The sequence below is a fragment of the Ambystoma mexicanum genome, chromosome 3q (assembly GCF_040938575.1).
Source record: "Ambystoma mexicanum isolate Mex_15411 chromosome 3q, UKY_AmexF1_1, whole genome shotgun sequence".
NCBI lineage: Eukaryota > Metazoa > Chordata > Amphibia > Caudata > Ambystomatidae > Ambystoma > Ambystoma mexicanum.
The window spans coordinates 73,156,378-73,182,844 of record NC_090926.1 but is presented as its reverse complement, the minus strand read 5'-3'; the positions used below and the strand labels follow the sequence as shown (position 1 = coordinate 73,182,844).

At 44.4% G+C, this 26,467-nt stretch overlaps 1 protein-coding gene across 3 annotated transcripts in view; it reads left to right on the top strand.

The window, feature by feature from the left end:
• Positions 1–9,890, top strand: part of TMEM106C (transmembrane protein 106C) — a 783,213-nt gene extending 773,323 nt beyond the window's left edge. For all 3 annotated transcript variants that reach the window (XM_069653181.1, XM_069653180.1, XM_069653182.1), the window contains exons 7-8: positions 4,708–4,761; positions 8,155–9,890. In XM_069653181.1, the coding sequence (XP_069509282.1) occupies positions 4,708–4,761; positions 8,155–8,263 (163 nt within the window). In that variant the 3' untranslated portion in view covers positions 8,264–9,890. The remainder of the gene's footprint in view (positions 1–4,707; positions 4,762–8,154) is intronic.
• The last annotated feature ends 16,577 nt before the right edge of the window (positions 9,891–26,467 follow it).

Genomic DNA, 26,467 nt, shown 5'->3' with positions numbered 1-26,467 from the left:
AGTATTTGTGTTATTGATCGGAATGGTTTGTCTGGGGGGTTGGAGGGTAGTAACTCCCTACCGATAATGGAGGTGTCACTCGATGGTTCAATGTTCTGGGTGTGCAGCCTGTTTTGTCTCTCCGTCCTGTCGGGTCTAAAGGGCCTGTTGTGTTGATATAACGCCTGCCACGTATAAACTATGTCTCGTGAATAATCTAATGTATTGCGTCTGAACTTCCTGATCTTTCTTTAGTTCAATATCTTTGCGATAAGAGTCTAATTTATTATTAGTGTCCTCCAGTATCTTATTACTATCTTTCTGGGATAGTTATGAACTGATTTTTTCCTTAAATTCAGTGTCTATAGTCGATGAGGATTTTGCCAATTCTTCCATTGTAAACAAGAGTACATTTATTTAATATTTGTTCACACTTCTTTACAAAATTTCTGTTTTTCTTGCAAAGAGTGGGTCTAAGATATATCCTTAAGCCTTGTTGTATCTGTTGTGCTTTATAGTAATGTGCAAGTGTAGATTGTATTGCTCACCAAGAGTGCACGGACAGTTATTTATCACCAGTACATTTGCAGAGCAGAGCAAATACTTTGAACGCAGGTAGACGAAGCAATGACTTACACCCACACGTGCAATTAGAGGATAAGTAGCACTTATGCAGCTATTTTTTCATAGTTAAACATACATAAAGCAATAAGTGATAACACAGAAATAAATCACAGACAAGATAGTAAGTTAGCAAGAATACATCACCATGGGTGTAACTGAATTCCTCATCTCGCCAGAAGCAGCTGAAAGACCCTGTTAACAGCCAGGCCGAGAGCACAACAACCCACAGGGATTTTGGAACAAGGCGTCCCCCCTCTGACTGAGGTCTTTGTGCTTTTTCCCGCCTGACCTTTTCAGAGCTCCGCATAAATGCCTTCCTCAAAAGGGGTGGCAATTTCTCAAACCTTCTGGCATTAGCGCTTGCGTGTTGATGAGTGACCGTTGGTTGCCAGCCGGGTCAACCGACAGTAACCCCAAGGAGCAAAGTGCTTCTCTCTCCTACAGCACCACGGAAAACAATTCCATAACTCATCTTGAAACCTTGGCGCTGGCATAGCAAACGATAACAAACCTTATCGGGTACCAGTCGGCACCTGTGGATCCTAGCTTTCCCAGCGCTGTGTCCTTGGCTGAGGCATGCATACCAGTCTCAGCAACGAATAACATTGAAAACATGTTTTTCAGCAAGTGCATCTTCGACTGAGGCATGGAATAAATATCTATTATGGCTCTGAGTGCCCCCACAATGCACTGCGCACCATTGTCATATTTTAGCTCAAGCATCACATAGATGCATGAAGTTTCTGTGATATTTATTTCCTGATTAGTCTTTCGAAGTTGTTAATTTGTCTGAATTTTCTGTGATTGTGCAAGTTCTTTCAGTATCTTATCAGAGCAAGCATCCTTGTGGCTTTTTCCTCACTGAATGCGAAGGTTGTTGCATGTCTGTTGGTCAATTGATTAATCTTTGAAAATGACATCATTAACAAAAAGGTTTGTTGTTAAGGTGTGGACTAACTATAGTGCAACTCCAAAGATGGGTTAAATGACTCTAAAATCTAATATTGTAGTGTGCACACCTAGGAGTATCAAGATTCTCTTCATACATTTCAATGCAGGTAATGTAGATATTTAGGGTGCTGGGGATGAAAATGCAGCTCTGGTAAAGTTAGCTGCTCTATAATCAACACACACCCCTAACCACATAAGCCAATCATGTCACATGCTAAGAATTGATTGCATTCTTTTTTACACTTTTTTCTTTTGGGTTTAATTGATGTACTGTTTAAACTTATTACTATTGTTTCTATGTTTCTATCCTCACCGCACTAGTGACATGGTGTGTTTCAAGATCCGTTAAGATGGGATTTTATTTGTGGTTCTTTCTAAGCTCAAATGGAGCTTGTATTCTTCCTATCTCTTTCACGTATTACACTTTTTACTATCTCTAAGCCATTGTGTCACTATGGTGGCGATATATGCACATTGGGGGACCATTTTATGTTAAAATAGGCTGCCACTAACACAAGGATTTCATAACTGCTCGTGAGAGGGTATGCTGGCCACAGTCCTGGTTTTCTTACATGTACGTTTTTGCTTCTGCTCATTTAATTTCTCCGACTTCTGAACTTGTATTAGAAAAACTGAGTGTCTCATTGGTAAACGTGACAGTTTTGACGATGTGGTTACTTTTGGTCCACATGCAGGCAGTTGGTCATTTAAAGCTCAACGCTTTTGTTCGGGGAAGGATGTTTGTTTTAAATATGCGCTCTACATGAAGATGAGATGATGGGTAGAGTAATTACTTGTATATTCACTTCAGGAATACTTTTTGGGATGGATTTTGACTGTTTGATTACATTTTTTTGCTAACCTCCCGACCTAATGTTACATTACAACAAATGTGATCTGTTATCGCGGCAATTCCTATATTTATGTAAAATGTATTTTAGATATGGTCCCTGATGTAGGACATCAAGTCCAAAATGCATTGGACAATGTTGCTTGCCTCTGCATTAAAAGAAATATTTGAGCGCAACTCAAGTGGATTTATGTTTGAATATGAATAACATCGATTTGAATATGTTGAGAAATGCAGCTATAACTTAAGTCATGGTTCCATCCCACCTCCTTTTTTCTCCTAAGAGCCCAGTGTTTGTTGGTTACATGGGAAGCAAAACTGTTGATAACATGCAGGGCCCGTTTAAAGTGGATGGCTTGGTGTCTGACCTCTGCTCGCTCCCATCTCCTGTTGAGGTCAAAGCTGATGACCAATTGAATTATCTTCTCCCAGGGAGGAACTTAAAGACCAGAGAAACCAGGTAGAGAAAATCCAGAGCAGCAACTTGTGACAAGACTCTTGGGTTGGAGGCGGTCCCTCCAACCGAGTAAGGAGAACCACACATAGGACATGGTGGGCAGAGAACAAGAGCTCTGCGCATGCTGTAGTTGCTTTGACAAAGGTGGGGACCACAGTAAAACTGAGACTGCTGAAGCAGAAAACATGCCGCAACACAAGGTACCGTCATCCCGAAGCCCGAGATACCAAAAGTGAAGAAGAGAAGCAACCGTGCAGACCGATGTGAAGCCACTGAACCATCAGAGCCAGAGATCCGACGCCGACTGCGTGCTCTGCTGCAAGAGAGAAGGTACGTGACTAAGAAGGGGAAACTGTTGGAGGGTGGTGCGACCAACGGTAGATAAGGCTGAGAATGCCCTGATCCCCCCTTTACGGCTGATGAAAGCAACACCTTGCAAGGAGGTAGAAGAAATCCACTAACCCGCGCTGAAAAAACCCTGAACCCACTGGGGGAATAAGAAAGTGAAGACCGTGCAAGAAGGTAAATGAAGGCCCCTAACCTGGGCTGGATGAACCCGAAGCCCACTAGTGGCTATGGAAGGAAAAACCCAGCAAAGTGGTGGAAGAAGCTAGGTAATCCATGCTACCAGAGCCAATAGCCCACCCAGGGCTGTGAGAATTGATAACCTAAGAGGTGGAAAAAGAGAACAGAATATCGCCAGGCTGAAAAGGCCAAGAGTCTATATGAAACTGCAGATAAGACCTGTTTCCTGGATATAGAGGGTGAACGTCATTGCTATTTGTGCACAGTCAGACCTATACACGTCAGGTACTACATTCCTGAAAAAAAGATAAGCTAGACACACACTTAATTAGGTGACAAGAACATAGGGGTAGCTAAAACACAATGACCTTTCTTTTGTGTGGTTTTTTTGGATTCCTTTGTTTCGATGTACTACGTGAAGGGACCATGGTGGAGATGGTGCTCGAAAACCAGCCATCTCCAACGTTGACAAGGGGGTGTAACCCTTAGACTAAGCTACGATTTAGTGCCCTTTCTTTCTTTTCTTACCTTTCTTTCTTTTACTCTTTTCTCTTTCCTTTCTGCCTTTCCTTCATTCCTTTATCCTTTTTCTTTTCTTTCCTTTACTCTTTCCTTTGCTCATGGAGGCAGATTGGAAATAAGATAGCAAAGAGTTTAGCAGAGGACCAAGTGTGTGTTTTGTAAGACGTCCTGACAAGCACCTGTTTGTTTTGTAGCTTAGGCAAATCCCTTTAGGAAATGGGGATTAGACTTGGTTTCTTTCTTTTATTATAAGTAAAACATCGTGTATAACCATGTTCTCTTGTCCATCTCCTATCTCTGACCTACCACATAACATATGAGTTCTTTCATTCACTGTTGTACATGGTACACCCATGTACAACATGCTTTGAACCTTCTATGATGTTAGGAATTGAGTAGTAATTTGCAGGTTATGCACAAATCTCTGCAGGTACATTCACTCAAAGCAAGCTCCTCGCACGCTCTTCCCTCATTACCCTTTTCCTCACACCCCTCTTTTAATTGCTGATCCCAAACCCTCTTTTCAATGCTTATACAAAAACCAAAACTATTGGTTTTGCCAACACTTATTTACTCTGCTCTTATGCATCATGCAGCGAAGACCACAATTGGACAATACCCCCAATGGTATGCATATATTAAAATGGTTGTTAATTTTGCATTAAGCCACTGTTAGATAAAATCAAGTCTGTTGAAAATGGGTCTGGAACTGGTAGACTGCAGATGGTTGATTTAGTGAAGGAAAAATGTTATTCTAATTTTCAATCCCACTAATGGACTGTTTCTTCTTTTCGTCTAGCTTTTTCTGCACTTTACCTTCAGTTAAAGTACACAATCTTGTGGTTTTCATGCGGTATGTGTTTAATGTATTTCTCAATTATTTGATTTAAATATTTTTCTTGTGCAGTATTCTGCTTTTCTATGCATTGAATGCAAACAATACAGATTATCTGCCATCTCTTTGTATCTTGGGAAGCAAGCGCTAGAGCAGTCAGCACAGTTGGGGCATGAGAAGGGAACACACCATGTAAATTAGGCAAGAATAAACTACAATAAAATTAGGCCATATAAGTGATTGTCATAAGATGGAAATAAGACAATAAAGAAACGTAACTTTGACATTTTTGGAAGCTTAATCAAGCTTGGTGATAACATGAACAAAAATATTTAAAGTACTAGAGATCTAACAGATTAAATTCCCAGGAATTATGTTCCAAATGCTGACGGAAGAAGGATGGGGAAGAACACGATATATATGTCAAGGATACCTTGGTTAGCTGGACACCAGGAGTGTGGCATGCCATAATTTCTGTACAAAGGCATCAGTAAATCTTTTAATTGGCACAGAAATAACGGTTTTAAAATGTCTTTTATGTTGCAAAAATAGAATGGTACGGGAACAAAAGTTGAGAAATGAGGGTTGTGGGTTTCTGCTCGGTTTCCCCTACAATGTAAAGAAATGTAAAACTGTTGTGGTTGGCCCGATAAATAGACTGCCAGAAATAATGCATGGATCCACTATATCTACGTGATTATTAACTGTGTGTTTGGGAATGTGTATAAAGGACTCTTATGTTACATGTAGAAGACATTTAAAACATAATCACTTTAAGACTACTAATTCAACCACCTCTCAAATCATGCAAACTGCTCATAGCCAAATTGCCTATCTCTAACAATCATACCTTAACCATTTAGCTTATATACATGCCACCTAGACCTATTGGGACTTTCGAGGAGGATCTATCCAGCCTGCTAGCCAATAACATGAAAGACTCCTCACAAATCCTATTACTATGCGACTTCAATTTAGGACTTAATGACCCTGAGGACAAACCAGCCCAGTCGATAGCCACTATGCTAGCTGAACATGGCCTAACCCAAAAAGTTCTCACCCCAACACATGACAAAGGAAGGACCCTGGACAGGGTTACCACCTTGAACTGTGATACCACCATCACCAAAAATACCCCTCAACAATGGACAGACCACCACCTCATCAACTTTGCATTAACCTTGAATAAACAAATTACCAAAGTAAAAATTATGGCACTGTCCCTACCTACTAGAGCTAAAAAAAAAATCATTCCAGACAAGCTTCTGCCATTGCTACTGCCAACTATTAATGCTCTTCCCAATAACTTGGATCCTGGACTCCTTGTAAAAAGTTACAACAGTGCCATGAAGAAAGCATTACATACTATTGCGCCCCTAAAGCTACAAAAAAGCAAACAACAAACACACCTCAACGCCTGGTTCACCCCACACCTAAAGGAATTACGAATGCAAAAAAGGAAATTAGAATCTCAATGGCGACAAACCCCATCTGAAGAAAACAAACTGAAACTTAAACACTTCACTAATAACTATGAAAAAGAAATCCTACTTACAAAAGCAATCTCTTCAATGAAAGAATCTGTAATGCAAGTTCTAATACCAAGGAACTATTCGCCATCCTAAGAGAGCTGGAATCCCCAGTTCCCCACCTGACACCACAGCCAAACACAAACAATGGTGTACCAGCATCCAAAATGCCCGAGCCAACAAAATAAAAACACTCCAAACCAAAATATCTTTAAAAAAGCCTCTCTATCTCCCAACGAGTCACCACTTCTCCCTACCCCTATAATAACTAACTCACCAGGCCCGGACCCTTTTAAATTCGCCAAAATCTCCATTCAGGAAACCGAAAGAATCATCGCATCCCTCAAATCATCTAACTGTAAAGGTGACAGCTGCCCAGCCCAACTACTTAAGGATGCGGCAAGAGACCTAGCCCCCTTCATAACTAAACTGATTAATGCATCCATCTCTACCAACACTATCCCAAGTAACCTAAAAGAGTCTTGGGTCTTACCTCTCCTCAAGAAGCAAACCCTAGACCCTTATATCCCCACCAATTACAGTCCTATCACCACGGTACCCTTCCTTCTCAAGATAATAGATAGAGTAGCATACATACAAATCCAGCGTTATCTTGAATCTAACCAACTCCTAGGTGCCCGCCAATCCGGGTTTAGACCACAGCATGGCACTGAGACAGCCTTAATTGATCTCAAAGTACAGATTGATGAGCTCAACGTCAAGGGAAATACCGCCATGCTACTCCTCCTTGACCTGTCGGCGGCCTTTGATCTGGTGGATCATACAGTCTTGTGCAAACATTTGGCTTCGTCCGCCCACTTTTCAAGCAAGGCCATAGCCTGGATCCAATCATTCTTTGACAACCGCACAATGAGAGTTTTCTCTACAGTGGCATAAGCAGACCCTATCAAAATAGTTTGCAATAACAAGCAAACATAATGGTCATATGAAATGGACAAAGGTCTATGGTTGGCATCCAATATTGAAGTTAGATTTGTGGCACAATGAGTACTAGTTCTTCGTTTTCCAGCTGTAGCTTTTCCCTAGTGGGTAGATGCCTGATAATCAGGATCTCGTTTTAGCTCCTGCTCAAATCTCTTTTTTGATTCCTGAGCATAGGATCTTTAAGTGCTAGTGTAGACCCAGCAAAAGGAAATGCAGAGACGCTTGAATGTATCCTGTCCTGCTTGCTCATAACTGGCCACATGCTAACAGCGATACATTGTGTTTGTGAATAATTTGATGTTGTCCCCAGCAAATCTACATGATCACTTTTGGTAAACCGGTCTTCTCATTGAGGGCCAAATGCTTTAATCCCTTCTCGCCGCACCACTACTTTCCCTTCTCATGGGCACAAGACTTACTATGGTTTGTGCACCTTTCAAGACACGCCCATCATGTAAGCCATGCAACCAAATGAGGCCCCCCTCAATTTCTTTCCCCACTAAAGCACTGGATATGACGTACACCCATGGATGTCACATAGAACCCATATATGGTCAGAAGTAAACAAATGGTGGTAACAAATTGGGCTGTAATCATAATGGGTCTGATGTCAAAAATTGTATATGGGAAGGACAATTGCACAGGAGAAAAGAAGCAATGATGTATGTTTTTGTGAAACATGGACATTGTCACATTAAATTAAAGCTTATGATGAACCTTATTCAATTACCGTTAAAAAGGATCCGAGAATAAAGTCAAGGAGGAATCATGGCAGTAGACATTTTGAAGGAAGCATATGGTGGCTATGAGAATGGTTGATTGATCTTTCGAGATTCTAACTTGCAGATTGAACTCTGCTAATTAGGCTGTTAGTGCAGCTGTGTGGTGATACCTTTGTCATGGAAATTTAACAAGTGTTTTTCTTTTATTCCAACAGAACCTCAGTGAAGATATCTTATGCTGGACGCACAGCTCAAAGTTCTTTGGAGATGTATCAATATATTGATTGTGGAGCCAACTCTACAATATCTTGGGGATCACCCTAATCCATTGTGCTCCCCTTTGTTGCAAATAAAAAGCAAAAGATCAATTATGCACGAACAATGTGTTGTAAAATTGAAACACAGAGATCAATTTCAGATTAAAAAAATGTTTAATAACTGAGACGAAGTTATGATCCTAGGATATTCTGTTTGCACTACTGTGAATCGTGAAAATAAAAGATTGTTCGGAAGTTTTAGTTAATTTGCAGTTTTAGGGCAAATAGATGGACTTAAGTTGAACGCTAGTTTACAGAGTTGAGCAATAATAATAAATGTTAGCATCGAAATAGTTCACACATTTGTACATAAACTTGAAATGGTCATTGGCTGCTTTAAGTTTCTTTTTGGTGCAATTTCCTTTAGGAGATGGCCTTATTTTGTACTGATCCACTACTCTGGGGACAATATAAATTGGTGTCATTTGGCTGCATGTTTTTTTTATAAATGCCCAAGACGATACATACTGTGAGTTCTAATGATGAAAGCTGATTTAAAGTTGTAACTAGGAGCTGCTGAGTAAATGGTCTATCGTTTATTTCCAACAGTCAAGTCTGACAGTTGCTTCTTCAAGAGTGCCCACAGTCCCTAGCTTGGTAGCTTTCAGAACCCAAGATTGAATGGCCAAGCCAAGAATGTCATTGGTTGATGGTTTGAAATCCATGGATTATTTCAATGACCACTGTCCTTATTTTCCTAATTGAAGGAAACCATGAGTTACACATGCCGAAGAAGAAAGGGTGTAATAAAGGAGCATTCCAACTCGTATTTTTTTACCTGTGGTCAGTTTCTACCCTTACTTTTACTTGGCGGGCTCAGCCCACATGACAAAAGTTGTTTTTCTAGCCTCACTGACAGTACCATTGTACAGTAATAACACTCACACTACCGAGCAATATGACTAAAGGTTTCTTACTAGTTCCTTATGAGGGCTTTTGATACAAGCCACGTTTATCCTCATAACAGGATAAGGCAGTGCTGACTGCCCAATGGTGCAGTACCCCAACTTTACTGTTAAAATATTGCATCCATTTAAACGCTGTTGAGTCTGCCAACTCAAAAATAATTTTCTTTCAGTTGCGTGGTTAATCTCATTGACTCCCATCCACGTACTAGGTCAACTGGATTGAAGCCTCTACCTCTTTTCACCGAGGCTACTTAAGTGGTGTCACGTGTTGATTTCTTATTCACAACTGACCCTATCCTGGTGTGAGTTGTCCAGTCATCTCATTAAATGTATTGATGAAAATAATAGTCTAATCTAGGTGACCAACACAACATTATATTCGTTAGGCGGGAATCTGCCATTGAGAGTTGCTTTGGTTAAGTTTCTACCAACATGTGCGAACAGGTTTTCTTGCAGTGAACGCTTACTTGTAGACATATAATGCCTGCTAGAATTAAAAGCATTTTTATAAAATGAAGCTACTGTTGGTAATTTCATATTGCCATATTTAATTTCCGACATATTGAATTGCACTTGCTTTTTTGGCTTGTGATTCTGGTCACTGTGGCATTGCAAAAGGCTGACAGGGAAGTTACTTGTACTTATTCGTGGGTGATCTACTATGTATGTCAAATAATGCAATGTGTGAAGTGGGTTATGTTGTACACATAAAACAAAAATATAACATCTTTTTTGTGAAGTAGTTCTTTCTGTCATATATTTCTTGACTGAGGCCATTGACAGCGCGTGTTTTGGGGTAACATTCTTTCAATCTGTGCTCGCCTTTGGAATTGAAAAGGACATTTTACACAAATGACTAATAACATAATTGTTCATGACCTATTTACACTTGTTTATTGATTGCTGCTGTTGTCAACAACAGTTTTGGCAGGGAAGCATTTGTTACAGGCTTCAGAAGTGTGCTACACCTGTTAACCAGCCCAAGTTCCCAGATCTAGTTGTCCGTTAAATTATGAAGGCAGAATCACTTGCACCCCTGAACACAACCCCTGGAGTAGTTTAATTTTCCTGCAGTGACACTAAATTGGAATCTGTGTTCGTGTGGGAGAACCTCCCCTTTTCAGAGGTTCCTCTCACGCAGATGAAGGACACCCCAAAACTATTGTAAGGCCAATTGTATGTATTACCTTTTCATAGTGCAAAGCTAGATCTTTTTCACCCACAGGCACCCATGTCCCATCATCCTTTGAATCACCTTGATTTTAGGTGTAGGGGAAAGCTGGGTTTCTCAGTAAAGCTAGCAAAATCATTTTTATTAGACCCGAAGAGGTTTCCTAAAAACTCCCAAAATTAATACAAAAAGGCGACAAGGCAGTTTGTCTGTTATCCATGTCCCATGATCTGAAAATGCTAGCTGCTGGTTGCCAAAGGACTGCCCTCCACGAAAACACTCGGTAGTCACAAGATACCTTTTTGTTGCATGGGAGAGTTTCTCATTTTATGTGGCAAGGTTCCCTTGTTCATCCATCCACAATTTGGAAGCAAGATGATTTTATGAACACTGAAAAGCTGTGGCTACAACTACATCTACGGATGTTTTTACATTTGTAGAAGGTCCCACAAAAGGGACACAGCAAGAGTTCCATATCAAAAGTAAATTAACCAAAATCAAGCTTACTAAGGGAACAGTGGCAACATAATATTGTTCTCACATGATTTCTTGCTAGGCAATAACTTCAAACATATCACAGACTTTTTCCATAGCTTGAGATATATGTTGCCTCGCTGGCTTTGTTGCAACTCTTATGGTCCTTGTAGGTACAGGAAATAGTTTCTGACAAGGGAGGTCCAGCAAAACGAGCCAAGCTTCGGTCACAATGTAAAGAGAAACCAGCATTGTCAAAGCCAACAGTTTCGGCTATTGCATAGGCATTGATATGGATTTGCCATGCAGTGCGGTTATGTGCCTGGGTATTCGCCTTCATTTACAGCTTTTGCCATTTTATCGTCTGGTGGATCATGATTTGATATTTTATTTTGATCGCGCCCATACACAAGTGTTTCAGAGCGCGACGAGGCAAGGGTGGGGTACAAGGGAGGACAAAACAACTAACGTACTAGGCCCAGTGACATTGAGAACATGCAAGTGCAGGGGAGAGGGAAGGGGGAAAGCGCAAGGGAGGAAGGGAGGTGTGGAAAGTGCTGAACAGGTGATCAAACCAACAATAGATAGTGCAGCCAGCAGGTGGCAAGTGCAAGAATGAAGCGCAGACAACAGGTGTCTGATAAGTGCAGGTAAGGGGACGGTAGGGTTGCAGATACAAACCCAAGTGCATGTGTTGCCAGGAGGCAATGCGGGTATGCAGCTGGGTGGGCAGGGAACTGGGCCCGAATTCAGAGGGTAGCCAGGTGCCTAGTGCAAAAACAGGCAGATCAGCAAAGGAGAGGAAGAGAGAAGGCGGAAGCAAAGATAAAGATCTTGAGGTGCTTCCGCAACCAACAATGGTTCTCCTCAAGTTTCAGAGAGGCAGGGAGGCTGTTCCAGAGGGAGGGTCCAGCCGAAGAAAGAGATCTACCACCAACTCGTTGCTTGGAAAATCGACTGACCCTGAGGGAGTTGGGTGGAGGAGCGAAGAGCTCGAGTAGGAAGGTATTTCCGAAGGGAGAGTTGAAGGTATTGCGGACCCAAGCCCCAGAAGGCCTTGTGGGCAATGCAGAGGTTCTTGAATTTAATCCTTGCAGCCACTGGGAGCCAATGAAGAAATTTCAGAGCTTGAAGACCAGGACAAGTCTTGCAGTCCTGTTCTGGATGAGTTGCAAAGGGCGCAGAGTAGTGGCAGACAGATTTAGAAAAAGGCTGTTGCAGTAGTGAAGCCTAGAGAGAACCAGAGCTCTAGAGTCAGTGAGCATCTGAGGGAAGGAGACGAAATTCAGAATACCCCTGAGGAGGTGCAGTTGGTAGTTTGACTTCTTAGAGACGTCAGAGATGTGTGGATAAAAGGAAAGCGTGGAATCGAAGATGACCCTGAGGTTCTTGGACTCACAAGTGGGGGCAGGAAGAGGACAAACAGAGGCTGGCCAGAGACAGACCGGAAAGGAAGGTGCAGGAGTGCTGATGAGCAGGATCTCTATCTTACTGGCATCAAGGCAGAGGTCGTTGGCGGCACGCCGCTCTTGGATTGAAGACTGTCAGAGATGAGAGAGGGAGAAGAGGTGGCAGAGGGGAACCTGAAAACGAGCTGGGTGTCATCCGCATAGCATTGAAAGTTGGAGCAGAGAGCAGCAATGCAGTGGGTGAAGGGTGCTAAGTTTTGGTTGAAAAGCCAGGGATAGAGGTTAGACCTTTGGGGAACACCACAAGTGGAGAGTAAGATGGAGGAAAGGAAGGACCCAAGTTGGACCTGGGAGGGTCGGTTGGAGAGGAAAGAGGTCAGCCAGGCCAGGGCCTGATCAGTGATAGCCAGGTTATCACAGAGGCAGTTGAGTAGTATGGCATGGTTGACCGTGTCAAAGGCACAAGAGAGATTGTCTAGGATGAGGACAGAGGGGAGATTACGATCAAGGATGTAGAGCAAGTCTTCACAGATGTTCAAGAGAGCAGTTTCCATGCTTCTGGCTGCTCTGAAGCTAGACTGATGGTCAAGAAGACAACCAACTGAATCAGTGTGGAGGTTAAGCTGGGAAATGGGCAACTTTTCCAGGAGTTTGCCCAGGAAAGGAGTGATAGAGATTGGGCGATAGCCGGGCAGGAGGGGTCAGCTGTGTGTTTCTTGAGAAGAGGGTGCACAAGAGAATGCTTCCGAGGGGAGGGGAAGGCTCCAGCAGTGAAGGAGTGATTGCAGAAGTCAGCCAGCCAGGAGCGAGGGTGTTAATGTGGTCCTTGATGGTTTTGGACAAACGGGGAAGAACCTGTTTTGACGAGACTTTCATAGATCAGACTTGTATAGAAATCTCGTCAGGGGAGAACAGAGGAAAGAAAGAGAAAGAGGGAGGAGAGGCAGCAGGCAAACTGTGTGCATGTTATAGTCACTGTGCATTAACGGATATCCCCACATATTGCCAATCTCTGGGTCAGTGTGCATACCAGGTGTTACATGTATGGCCTTCGATCTTATCAATCAGGACTTTCTGTGCAAGCACCTCACCACTAAATTCAATTTCCCCAGACAAGCCGCCAGTTGGATAAAATCCTTTCTCCGTGAGCGCTCCTCTAGGGTCTTCGCAGGCTTGGAAGCCACTGACTTCATTCCCTTGCCTTACAGTGTTCCTCAAGGGTTCTGCATCTCACCAACTCTGTACAACATGTACACAAAACCCCTTTTTGACCACCTCAATAGTCTTGGGATCTCTTATACAAACTTTGCAGATGAATCTTGCTAAAACTCCATGGAAACCACACCACTCACTCAGCCAACATCAATCATGTCTACAGCATCATGCAGGCCTGGATGGCTGAACACCATCTCTGCCTGAATGACACAACACAGAGCTCCTCATTGTCGGATCCCCACACCGACTCAAACGCCTGGACCCAGCATTTGCATCATTCTTCATTGATAGTAACCCTATCGTCTTTTCTAGCCATTTGAAAACTGGTATCCAGTTAAAATATCGAAAACGTTTGGTCGAATGCCAAAAATTTCGAAAAAAGAATGTCTTAAAAAAAAAATTTGAATGCTTTTTTTTATTTACATGTTTTTTTTGGGTTCCGCAAGTAAAAAAAAGGGTTAAAATAGATTTTAAAAAAAAAGGGGGTTTAGGGGGAACCCCCCCATTTCGAACAAATAACAAACAAAAAAGTTTTTTCTACATAATTTATTTCGACATTTTGACTTTCGACCAAATGTAATTCGAAATAGTCACTATAAACCGTGAAAACTATGGGCGTCCACCTAGATGGAGAGCGGACTATGCACAACCATGTTAAGACCTTCCCCTCAACAGCTTATACTGCTAAGATCATCAACCTCAGCAGAACATTTCTATCCACTGACAATTGCCTCACCTTTGCCAGGGTCATTTTATAGGCAACACATTGGATTATTGTAACACTATTCTCTCAGGCACTTCATTCAAAAATTGATCCAAACTTCAGCTGATTCAAAATAATGCACTTTGGGCAGTCTGGGGACTTAAAGTTCCGACCACATCTCCCAAGCTAGACAGAAGGCGCACTGGTTGGCAATTAAAGCCTGCATCGAGCTCAAGATTGTATCTATAACCCACAGATGCAGCTAAACGTTGCACCTGCTTTTCTCAACCACCACATTTCCAAAAGATTGAAGCATCGCTGCCTGCGCTCCTCCACCACCCTGATTTAGCCATGCCTAGATTTACGAGGAAAAGTGCAGGGGGATCCAGTTACACTGTCACAGCTCCCACCTTCTGGAATCTGCCACCTTCCACATCCAAGAAGCGGCCTACCTCGTTGTCAGAAAAAAGACAAAAAAACCTGGCTGTTCGACAAATACAACTAGTCGGACCGCGGGTGACCTCTATGATGCCGCCTCTCTGTGCTGGATTTCTGTATAACTGTTTTCCTGTACTTTGTGAGTCTCCTACCATTAAGTTGTACCAGCGATGTGATACTTGCGGGTTTGGGCGCTCTCAATAAGTGCAATAAATAAATAAGATATAAATATGTTGTACACAATTCTAATCGCCGCCCAACTGTTGATATCTACCCCTGCCTATGGTCCAAATGGTGTATGTTGAGGTTTCAAAACGTATGTATATCGACACTGAAATTGGTCACTTCTGTTCCTCATACAGGATTTCTTGCTGCACAGCAGTGTAGGTAATCTGTTCTTCCTTCCACAGTTTACTCATCATATAAATATTGCATTAGGCTGAAGTCTGGCTTTGGGCATTTTTCATCCACGAGGATTTGTACGCAGCTCTGCATCTACTCGGCATGGCATCATTAAGAGTGTTATTAAATTATGAAAGTATTATATGCAGTTTTCTGCATCCCAGGACCACTGTTCCTTTTTGCACATTCAGTTGATGATTTAGTAATAGCACCCCTGGACTAAATTATCATTGCTTTGTGTTGCCGCCTAAGGCCGCTGCCTTCAAGTCCTGTGAGGATTGCGCAAAGCCAATTTTACTGTCTAATTATACATCAGCGCCTGATCGCTACCCTTCAACAGATCATGACACTGATGACTGCAGTTCCTGCCAGTCCATAAAGCAGAAGGCCACCAGGAAGCAGGCCACTAAGGTATTTCAGGTACTGCATAATGTGGACAAGACCACTGTGAAGGGTCCAAGTTGGTTGACTGACAAAAAAGAGTAATGAAATAAATGGTCAGAAGAGATCCCACTTTAGGAACTCCTCTTTATCCAAACCCCAGTCTTCATCCTCCTCTCTTGGGCTACAGTGCCATTCACTTCCTTAGGATTTGGAAGAAGAATCGCGACCTACACTTGACAAGACTCGGGTACTGTTCCCGCCTGCCTCCTTCAAGTCCAAATAGTTGGAGAAATACTGTCTGAAAATGCTTGACATTTTTTGTTTTAGCCCCAGCATCAATATAAGGGCCATGGCTTGCTGCACCTTCTATGGCTAGTAGAAGTTCTTCAACATAATGTCACCGTACGTCTGCGATCTCTGTCCTGGGATCGATATGAATACTTCCAATTCACCAATGCACTGCATGTCTCCACCACTTTGGTGTTATTTGCCTTGGCACCATCTTAACCTTTGCCCTGCCACTGATTTTGGCTCTTTGAAGATGATCCTGGTCTCTAGGAACCATTCTTTGGCCAGATTTCAATAGAGTTTTAATTTGCAATAGCACTCAATTCCCTTTGTCCTTGAATCTTTTGAGGAGGGTGAGCTGGGTGACAGCCCAGAAGAATTTTACTGCCAGCATGAGGGGCTTGCCAGAAGCCTCACAGACATTGGGCCCAGACCACTTTTAGCGCAGCCCTCTTAAGCATTGTCCTCGTCGTATGGGAGAAACTAGCTTCCACCTCTCCCATCTGTATTCTAGTGATTCACGCGCCTCCTGCTGGTGCAGAGGCGGCTACATTTCCTATCTTTTCCAGGGACACAGAGCAAATCGCTGGATACCATGCCTAGAACAATGGTTGCTTCTTGTAACCTGACCATAAGGGCAATGAATAGTTCTTGCACTCCTATCTGCTTTGCTAACGCTCCTTATAATGTAGTCAGGGAGGCTGCTGCAAATATGTCCCAGAAATACAGGACCCTTTCGCTGAGCTAGTGGCAAATGTGGGCAAGAAAAATCTGCAGGCAGGCCTGGGCATGGTGGACTGTGTGAACTGATCTCTGGACATGGAGGTAGACATCAAGAAGCGCTGATGTCCCTACCAAACTGCTGGGTGTGCCCTTTGATGGGACCAATTTTTTCAGATCCATCGCCAATATTTCCTTGGAAAAGTCCATTACCACAGCCAAGTCACTACCATTTTATCAACATTCCTCTTTTTCGATGGGTTGGTCCCAGCGTCCCTCCATTCCCTTTGTGCACAGAGTCGGGGCCAAACACCCCAGATCAGCTTCTTTCAACCTGCTAAAGGGTGATTATCACCCATACGTAAGGTTTCTGCGTCCTTCGTCATCCTGGATTTTTTGATTATCATTAAATAAAATGATGTGGGTAATTGCATCTCCAAAAGGGTAATCTGCTGATCAGATTCCCCTTGCATAAGCTCTATGCCAAATTCATAGTATGTATCTGTGCCCTGCTGCCTCAGTATCCTGATTCGCAGCACCTGCTCTACCCGTGGCAGGTTCAGAGGCCGCATATTATATTGTATGTATTGTAGTTTATATAGTGCCTTCTTCCATTTATATAGTGCATTTTCCCCTGAAAGCGCTTTATGGTAGGAACGCCCTCAGGGACCAAAGTCCAGGTATACGAACATTCTCAGAGAGGCTTATGGTGTGCGCGTGTGCATTTGGTCAAGATTAGGAATTTGGTGGGCTGTCTAGGCTCCAGTAAGCAACCGAAGAGGTCAGGCACTGTATGGGTGTTGAGGGGGGTCACGGCAGAGTTCTAATGCAAGAGAATTGATATGTGAAAAACTAGACTGAACATTGTCGCAGTTTGTTGCTGTATTCTAATGGCAGAGTGTAAAGAACTAAGTTGCCTTAAAGAAAATGTCCTTTTAATCAGGTTACAAATGAGTCCGCTGACTGCAGACCATAATCGTTCTAATTGCACATTGGGTTCCGACTTGGTGGTCTCCGGTACGGATGCTGTCTAATCGTCTTCAGGAGTGGCACCCAATCAGTCCTCCCTACAAGAATTCAAAGAGATCTCTGCCACGTATAAAAAAGCCATATTCCTGGTCAAATCCGGATCGTTCAACCAAAGAATCTCCAAAGCCAACTCCAAATCAAGGTAAATCTTCACCATCTTCAAAGATCTCACCTCCTCTGCCACTCCCCAGGATGAAATTTCCAAAGACAGATCCTGGTGTGCCAGCATCCAGGAAGCCCTCATCAATAAAGTTAAAATGCTCCAGGAAAAAATAGCAACTCAGTGCAGTGCCCTTCACAATCCGGACAATCCTCACCTGCCCAACACACCTAACCACCCCTCGCAAACGCCCCTCTTCCGAGACGTTACCAAGACTGAAGTGACTAACATCCTCAAATGCATCAAACCCTCAAACTGTAAAGGGGACATCTGTCCCCCACCATCATCAAAGAATGCTGAGATTCACTCACCCCCATTATCATGCATTTATTAACGCATCCTTCTCTACTGGAATCGTACCACAACATCTAAAAGAAGCCTGGGTTCACCCTCTCATAAAAAAACACTCTAGACCCTGCTTGACCAAACAACTGCCGCCCAATCACCACTGTTCGATTCCTCCTCAAAATCCTGGATAAAGCCGCCCACATCCAAATCCAAAAATATCTGGAATCTAATGCCATCCTGGGACGCAGGCAATCGGGCTTCCGCAAAGGACATGGCACTTAAATCGCCCTCATAGATCTTAAAAATCCAATCGCCAAAATCATGGCAATCACAGGCAAACCTGCCCTCCTGCTACTCTTAGATCTGTCCGCCGCATTTGATCTCGTCGACCATGACAGTCTCACCTCACACCTGTCCAACGCCACCCACTTTTCAGAGAAAGCCACATCATGGATCACCTCTTCCCTTGAAGGAAGGGCCATGACAGTCTATTCTGACCAAACACACGCAGCCCCCACCACCATCAACTGCGGAGTCCCTCAGGGCTCTTGTACTGCACCAACACTCTACAAACCTTTCTTTGACGTACTGGACGCACTCGGCATAGCATATACCAGCTATGCCGACGACACCCAAGTCCTCCTCCCCCTCACAAGCGATTATAGCCATGACTCAGAAGCCCCCCATCAAATATATGCCACCATCCAAACATGGATGGCACTCAATGGCCTATGCCTTAACGGGGACAAACAGAGATCATTATCCTAGCTCCCAAGGAAATCCTCTCCAAACTCTGCATTGAATACTCCCACTTCAACATCGATCACACAAAAATGCCAGTCTCAACTAATGTAAGACCTTGGGTGTCTACCTAGATGCCACACTGTCAATGACTAGAGAGGTCAGCGCCATAACCTCTGCCTCCGCCCACACAACCAAATTCATAACTGCTATAAAACTCTTTCTTACAACTCAAGAAAGGTCTATCCATTGCCACAGCCACTATAGGAGCCAGACTCGACTACTGCAATGCCCTCCTGGCAGGCACATCTACCAAAAACATGAATAGGCTTCAAATAACACAGAATAACGCGCTTCGCGCAACCCTTCACTTATCCAGGAATTACCACATTTCTCAGGCTAGACAAGAAGCCCACTGGCTCCCAGTCAAAGAAAGGATCAATTTCAAAATCCTTACCCTTACACATAAATGTATCAATCTCTCCGCCCTCTCATACCTATCAGAAACGATCGTCAAACACACCTCTGTCCGCCCAATAAGAAGCCATCTTGCCAACCAACTCTGTGTACCTCCCATAAAAAGAGCCAACGCCGGCGGCATAGGCTTCCCTCACATAGTTCCATATCTATGGAACACCCTACCCAACACACTAAGAGCTGAACCATCCTTAATAGCCTTCCGCAAATCCCGCAAGACCACACTATTCACTTAACCGCGGGTCCCCCACTTTTCAAAACCACCCCTCCTACTACGACTAAACACACTGTTAGAAACTAATATTACTGCATTCATATGTTAACTGCCATATTCTTTGTAACCCTAAGATGTTCTGTAAACACAATTATACCTTTGCAACTCTAAAATGTACTGTGAACATAATTACCAATGCAACTAATAAGCCTTCTTTGTAACCAGATATGCATTTATGTAACAGCGCCACGATGCCTACGGGCTGATGTGCGCTTTACACAAATACGGATAAATAAATAAATAAAAACTCTAATATGCCCAGTGAAATCCTTTGTCTTCTTCCCAATGCTCTGCTTCATTTTATGTTTTATTTCTGAAAAAGAACAAACATTAGTGTCCTCGTAATCAGCTGGTTCTCTGGCCAATCAGCGATTTCGCCGGACATTACAGAATGTACAGTGTCCCAGCTGACCCTGTCCCTCCCCTGGGGGCATACCTTCCAGTGAGTTGTGAAATACCATCCAAGCCCAGCTCCTCTGTGGAGCGACACCCGAGTGCAAAAAAAGGAGCAAGGACAGCCATACAGTTGCCACGGGGAAGACACAGGGCATGGACCTGCCCTTGACCCCTACCAAACTGTAAGTATGGCTTAGCCGTATCTAGCCAACATGCATCCTTGGGCAGTCAGTGGGTGGCCTGACCTGGGGGACAGCCGTCGCAACCTCACAAATCCCAACCAAGGGACCATGGGTGGCCTGACCTGGGGGACAGCCATCACAACCTCACAAATCCCCACCAAGGGACCAGGCCGTTCGGGTGGGTCCTCCAATTGGGATAGTCAGCCAACAGCTGGAATTTACCAGGCTTGTGCACCGTGGAGAAGTCAAAAGTCTGGAGAGTAAGGAACCAATGCAGGACCCGTCGTCGGAGTCCTTCTGGAGGACCAGCCACTGCAAAGGGGCGTGATCAGTATACAAGATGAAGTGACATTCCAAAAGGTAATAGAGTAGGGATTCAACGGCCCACTTCATTGCAAGGCATTCCTTCTCAATCGTAGAGTACAGCAACTCATGGGGCAACAGCTTATGGCTAATGAATAAACCACGAAGTCGTCTAGATAGGCAGTGGTATAGGATTCATGTGGCTGTAGGATTTTGTCCATCAACGTCTGGAAAGTGGTGGGTGCCCCGTGTAGTGCGAAGGGAAGGACTGTAAATTGAAAAAGAGCGTGTGGCGTAGCAAAAGCGGTCTTCTGTTTGACTTCGGGTTTAAGTGGTATTTGCCAGTCACCCTTTATTAGATCTATTGTACTTAGATACATATCAGATCCAAGGTTTTCCAGCAGCTCATATATCCATGGCATAGGGTACGCTCATATTGGGGAACAGCATTCAATTGTCAGAAGTCCATGCAAAATCTTATTGTGCCATTTGGTTTCGGGACTAACACGATTGGGGAGCATCAGGCACTCTTAGATGGTACTATGATGCCCATTCTCAACATTTCATTGACTCTCTGGAGATATTGGCCCTTTTGGCTTTGGGTATGCGGTTGGGGCGAAGTCAGACTATCTTGCCAGCTGGGGAATGTTCTGCTTTATCGGTCCGGCCGGGTATGCCTGAGAAAGTGGAACCCACAGAGGTTAAAACCATTAGTAGTTCTTTCCGTTGGACTTCGGTCAACTGGTCTCCGAACAGTACATCTCTGATGTTGATTTGGCTTCTTGGAACCATCTGTTCTGGTAGGGTTAGACCCACATCAGTAGTAGTCAGCACAGGGACCGTAGGGTCTTTCTAACAAATTCATATGATAATTCTGCAGCTTTACCCTTCAGTCTGGTTGTTCAACTTCATAGTTTACTGGTCCTAATACTCTGAATACCATGTAAGGGCCTCTCCATTGAGCCGGTAGTTTATTTTCACTGGTATGGAGTAATACCACACCTTACCCCTGCCTTAAGAGAACACACTTGAGTGGTCCTATTGTAGTGTTCTCTCTGTTGTAGTTGTGCTTGTCCTAAGTTGTCCCGGGTGAATTCACTTAAATGGCCCAGGTGGTCTCGAAGATCACATATGGAATCCATTAGGTTTGTTCCCTCTTGTGTTCCCCGGATTCCATTAGGATCTCCAAGATGGCTTTGAGTTGCCTTCCAAACAGAAGTTTGAAATGGGAGAATTCGGTGGAGGGACTGAGGGGTATCCCGAAGAACCATTAGTACCCAGGGCAATGTTCGGGTTCAACAAAGTCCTGTAGATCCCGTTGGAGCATTTGTTTTGTTATACCTCTCGACGAGACCATCAGTTTGGAGATGGTAGATGGTGGTTTTCAGCTGTTGGATTTCCAGGGTTTTACAGACCTGTTTCATAATGAGGGACATGAATGAAATTACTGCCTTGGTCTGTTACAATCTCCTGGGGTAGCCTGACCTGTGCAAAGTACGGCATTAACACATTGCAAACTTGTCTAGTCAAGACCTCTTAAGAGGAAATGCTTCTGGATATCTTGTCACGTAGTCTGACTACCAATAGGTACCAGTAGCCACTTCTGCGAGGCTCAAGGGCTCCTACCAAATCCATCCCTAGCCTTTTCTACGTCATCGTTTCCACCATGTGTCCCCCAGTGGTGTGATCATGGGCCAACTGGACAAGGTACTTGCACGAGAATCGTGGAACTAGTCATTTTTCTTTTCAACGTGATCTGCCCCAGTGGTGACTCTATACAACAAGCCCTCCCATTCCCTGAAGTATGGATAAGAGGGGGGCCTAGTCGTAATTTTCTGTGATTTGTCATGGGCCCTTTTAAGGGTCTCATTGATCTCTGTTTTGGTCTGGAATGAAGGCAAGTGATCTTCCATCTTCCAATCCACAAAGCCAATATGTTGGTGGGATTCCTTCCATGTGGCCTTATGCAGTCAGACCGACATCAGAATAAGGGGAGTTTTGTAGCCACTCAGTCGTGGAGAGTGGCTGAGAAATACCTGGGATGTCGGTGCCGATCAGAACCAGAGCAAGCAGGGATGGGATTACTGCATCCCTTACTTGTAGTGATGTACTGGGAGCCCCAATGCGATGTCCCTGCAGGGGTACATTCTATTATTACCATGCATACATTTCACCAGTATTGCTTTACACACGTTATTCTCCTTGGGGTAGAATCACGGTATGTCGACTGCCGCTGTCTATCATTGCTTGTGCAGGTCATCCGTCCACGGTGACTTCAATTGTATAGGGGAGGTGCTTTCGGCGATACTCCTTGGTGTGTAAAACTCAGATTTCCATGGGTTCGACCATGAACTTCTTGGGACAGAAACGCCACATTCGAAACACTGAGACTGTTGTGGTCTTGATGTGGCCCCTCCGAGAGTGGTTTGATTATCAGGTTGGGCTTTGGGTTCACTCTGTACCGACCGTAGAGGGCTGCTTCGGCTGGGAACTACTTTGCTGCAAGGTCTTCCCAAAGTGGCTGCAAAAACCCTGGGTAGACCGGCTTTTTGCTAAGCAGTGGCCACATCAATGGCTTCGGATAGTGACAGATGATGGTGTTGTCATACCCATCTCTCTATGGGTCCTGGTAAGGCCTCCACAAACTGTTCCAGTAGGACCTTTTCCCTTATTTGCGCAATAGTCTGAAGTCATTTCTCCGCTAAATCTTGGATTGCATAAAAGAGCTGAAGTGGTCTCTCGTCAGATTTCAGACTGGTCTCTGTATTGTAGTTGGTAGTTTTCTCCGTCCATACCCAGTGTCTCCAGTATGGTTTTCTTTAGGTCTACATAGGGCATATCTCCGGGTTGGGTTGGTGGCTTGATAAGTAAGAAGGGGGGCAAGATAGAACCCCCATCGATCAGCGGGCCATTGAGAAGCCCTGGCAATCCACTCAAAACTAACAAAGTAAAAACTGGATTCATCACTGGTCTGATATTCTGTAAAATAGTAGTGGCCTCCCCAGCAGGCAAAGAGCTTCCCGGCTCTGGTCTTGTGCCGCCCTTGTATCTGGAGTGCTTGCTGTAGTGCTTGGCGGTATGCTTGTTCTTGGTGCCCTTCTACCTGGAGCAGCTGTTTTAGCTGTTGCTGGCCCTCTGCCAGCATCTTGATGATGGTCTCCATGAGGATGGGGGGTGTAAGGGGTTGTCTTATCCAACCACAGGCACCGATGTAAAGAAATCAGGTCGGATACTTGTTGCCTTAAAGAAAATGTCCCTTTATTCAGGTTACAAATAAGTCCGCTGACTACGGAACTTAATAGTTCAAATTGCACACTGGGTTCCGACTTGGTGGTCTCCGGTACGAATGCCGTCTTATCGCCTTCATTCGGCACTCTAATATACCCAGTAAAATCCTTTGTATTCTGCTTCCCAACGCTTTGCTTCCTTTTCGGTTTGCTTTCCGAAAGAAAAGAAAAAGAACAAACAGTGTCCTCGTATTCAGCTGGTACAGTTCTGACCTCCGGCCGATCAATGGTTTTGGCGGATGTCACGGAACGTACAGTGTCCCAGCTGACCTTGTCCCTCCCCTTCGAGGAGTACACTCCACTGAGTTGCGCAATACCATCCAAGCCCAACTCCGCTACAGAGCGATACCCAATCCCAAAAGGGGCATGGACAGTTGTACCGTTGCCACGGGGAAGAGCACAGGACATAGATTAACCCCCCACCCCCACCCTACCAAACAAGTATGGCTTAGCCATATCTCGGCCTAGCTTGGTATGTCTGGGCGGCCAGTGCCTAGAGCGAACAGGGTATCCAGGTCTTTGTGTGGCAACATGCACCCTCGGGATGTCAGTGGGTGGCCTTACCTGGGGGACAGCCATTGCAACCTCACACAGAGGTGTTGAGGCAAGTCTGGTGTAAGGATGAGGCGGTTATGTGTCCAGATAGACCAAATTTGTTGTAGCCATAGCTGCATTCTAAAGTGTGTGGATGGATAGCCTTGTCTGCGGCAGATGTCTACCGAAGTGATGCTTTTATACATACCTTAAGCTCAGATGGAGCTTGTTTACGATGTTGCTGTGTCATCCGATCGTCTGTGTGGAAGAAAACCAGGTACCCTCGTAGACTCTTCTAGGAACTAAGGACAGGTTACCCTCAAGTCTACTAAGCATCCTAGGACATCTTCTAGGCCAGACAGGCTATCGTAGGATTGTGAGCAGGTACTCTGCCTGTGCCCTTTTAAATTTAACAGCAGCAGTGACGGATAATCTCTGTTGTGCTGGGGCTGCATTTAAGATTGGCACCCTTGTGCCAAGACTACAATGTTAATAAATAATCCATGATGGTGGCAGGATAAACTCTAAAATAAAGTTATGCCCGAGTTTAGGCATAGTGCATGGTACTACTTATGATCATGACCGCAACATCCCAATTGATATCGAACAAGTGTCCGCTCCTGTGAGTCAGCTCAGCTGTGAAAGGTGATTCTGGTCAGCTGGGTGTAGCCTGCCAAATGGCAGGCCTGCAACCTGGAGGGCCATGTATCCTCTTGATGTTTTTGTCAGGGCAAGTAGAATTCTTGGTGCAAGACAGCCACACAGCTGACAGCTGTCCTGGTCCCGGCATCAAAAGAGCACACCCATTCAAAAGCAGTAGCCTCACACCACGGTGCTGCATCTCTAAGGGCATTTGTTTATAGTGATATGGGAAGGTGGTAGGATTATGATAGGCAGTAGTGCTCTGGTCAATAGATGGGGACTTCCACCAGTTTGTTTCTCTCTGTCTCTCTCTCTTTCCTGCCCCCTCCACTTCCTCTGGAGCAAAGCACTTTGGATGCGACAATAGAAGGGTAGAATCTACTCCATTCAAGAGCACGGATTGAACCACTAAGGCAGGCTAGCTTTAGTCCAATAACCTGGGGACTTTGGCCTTTGAAAGAAGGGGTCTCCCTTCCCTTCTTCAGATTTTCTCAGATCATTGTGGATCCTTTAAGGTTGCAGATTCACTGTGAAGACCTCACTGGTCTTCCTGCGGGAACATTGTACTTTCCAAACCCCTCATCCTGAGGTGAAGAACCTGTCCAGTACAGAAGGAGGTTATGTCCCCTGCCCACTCCCAGGGCACATCAGGAGTGACCTTTGCTGTGGACCAGGACCTACCACTCCAGAATCGACTAGAGCTGGGAGAGCAGTCCCTGAACGGAACCATCCTGTCCTCGAGTCCCCCCTGAGTATTCCTCACATCAACTGGAAGGCCAGACCAGCCGGAACTCCCTGTTCTGCCCCTCGAACCAGTCGCATCCTCTTCACCGTACCTTGTACAAGAGGGACTTCACTGGTGCTGGTTGTTGCGCTTCCCCACCACTTTGAACTTGCTTGCACTTTAAACCAGCTCGACACTATGTTGTGTCCTAGCCAAAGCTTGTCACCTGTTAGGCCGAAGCGACTGCTGGATGCCAGGACCTGAACCGAATCACTAGCAAGTCCCATGCCGACGTTGACCGAGGGTTACATACAAGGCTCGAACCAGCTAGACCTTGAATGGCCACCTCGTCAACCGCACCTCAATGCACTCGAGATCACTACTTCAACACTGACCCTGGAGTGTCACTCATCGACCCATCCCATTGGATAAGGCCCCACTCAGCCTGGCCAACTGCAAAGCAATCCGTGGACCACCCCAACCAGCATATTTGAGTGCCACCCTTTGAATGCACAGAGTGATTGCCTTAGTTTCCTTGCTGCTGCTTGTGCCTACATGATACAACGTGTACAAACTGAGCTTTATCTACTCGCATCTGCATTCGACACATGGTCTGACTCTGTCAATCCACCAAGAACTGAATCAAGGGACAGTTGACTCTGAACTGCCCTTTGGCCCACCCTGAAGACTAGTAGGTCACAATCACTCCTGGTTTCATCCGAAATCCAACACATCCTCTTTGTGGCAGGAACCTGGATTAACTCTTCGAGTGCTACTTTCTTCAGTCTTTTGCATCTTCTCTATTCTTACTTTGAGGTGGCTTTTCCTACAGTGTTTTCTATTCATTCTATTGCAGATGGTATGTTTTTATTACGGTATATATTTTTATATTTTTATAGAACCTTAATTGGACAGTCCCTTTATGTTGTTTCGGGCACTACTACTTCATCTTCACACCCCTTTTAAGAGCATAGCTTTCCCTCAGCCCACATTACCACAAAAGGCGAAGGAGGTGTGTCTCTTAACTGTCCCTGTTTTACATTTATGATAGCATTGTGTTTT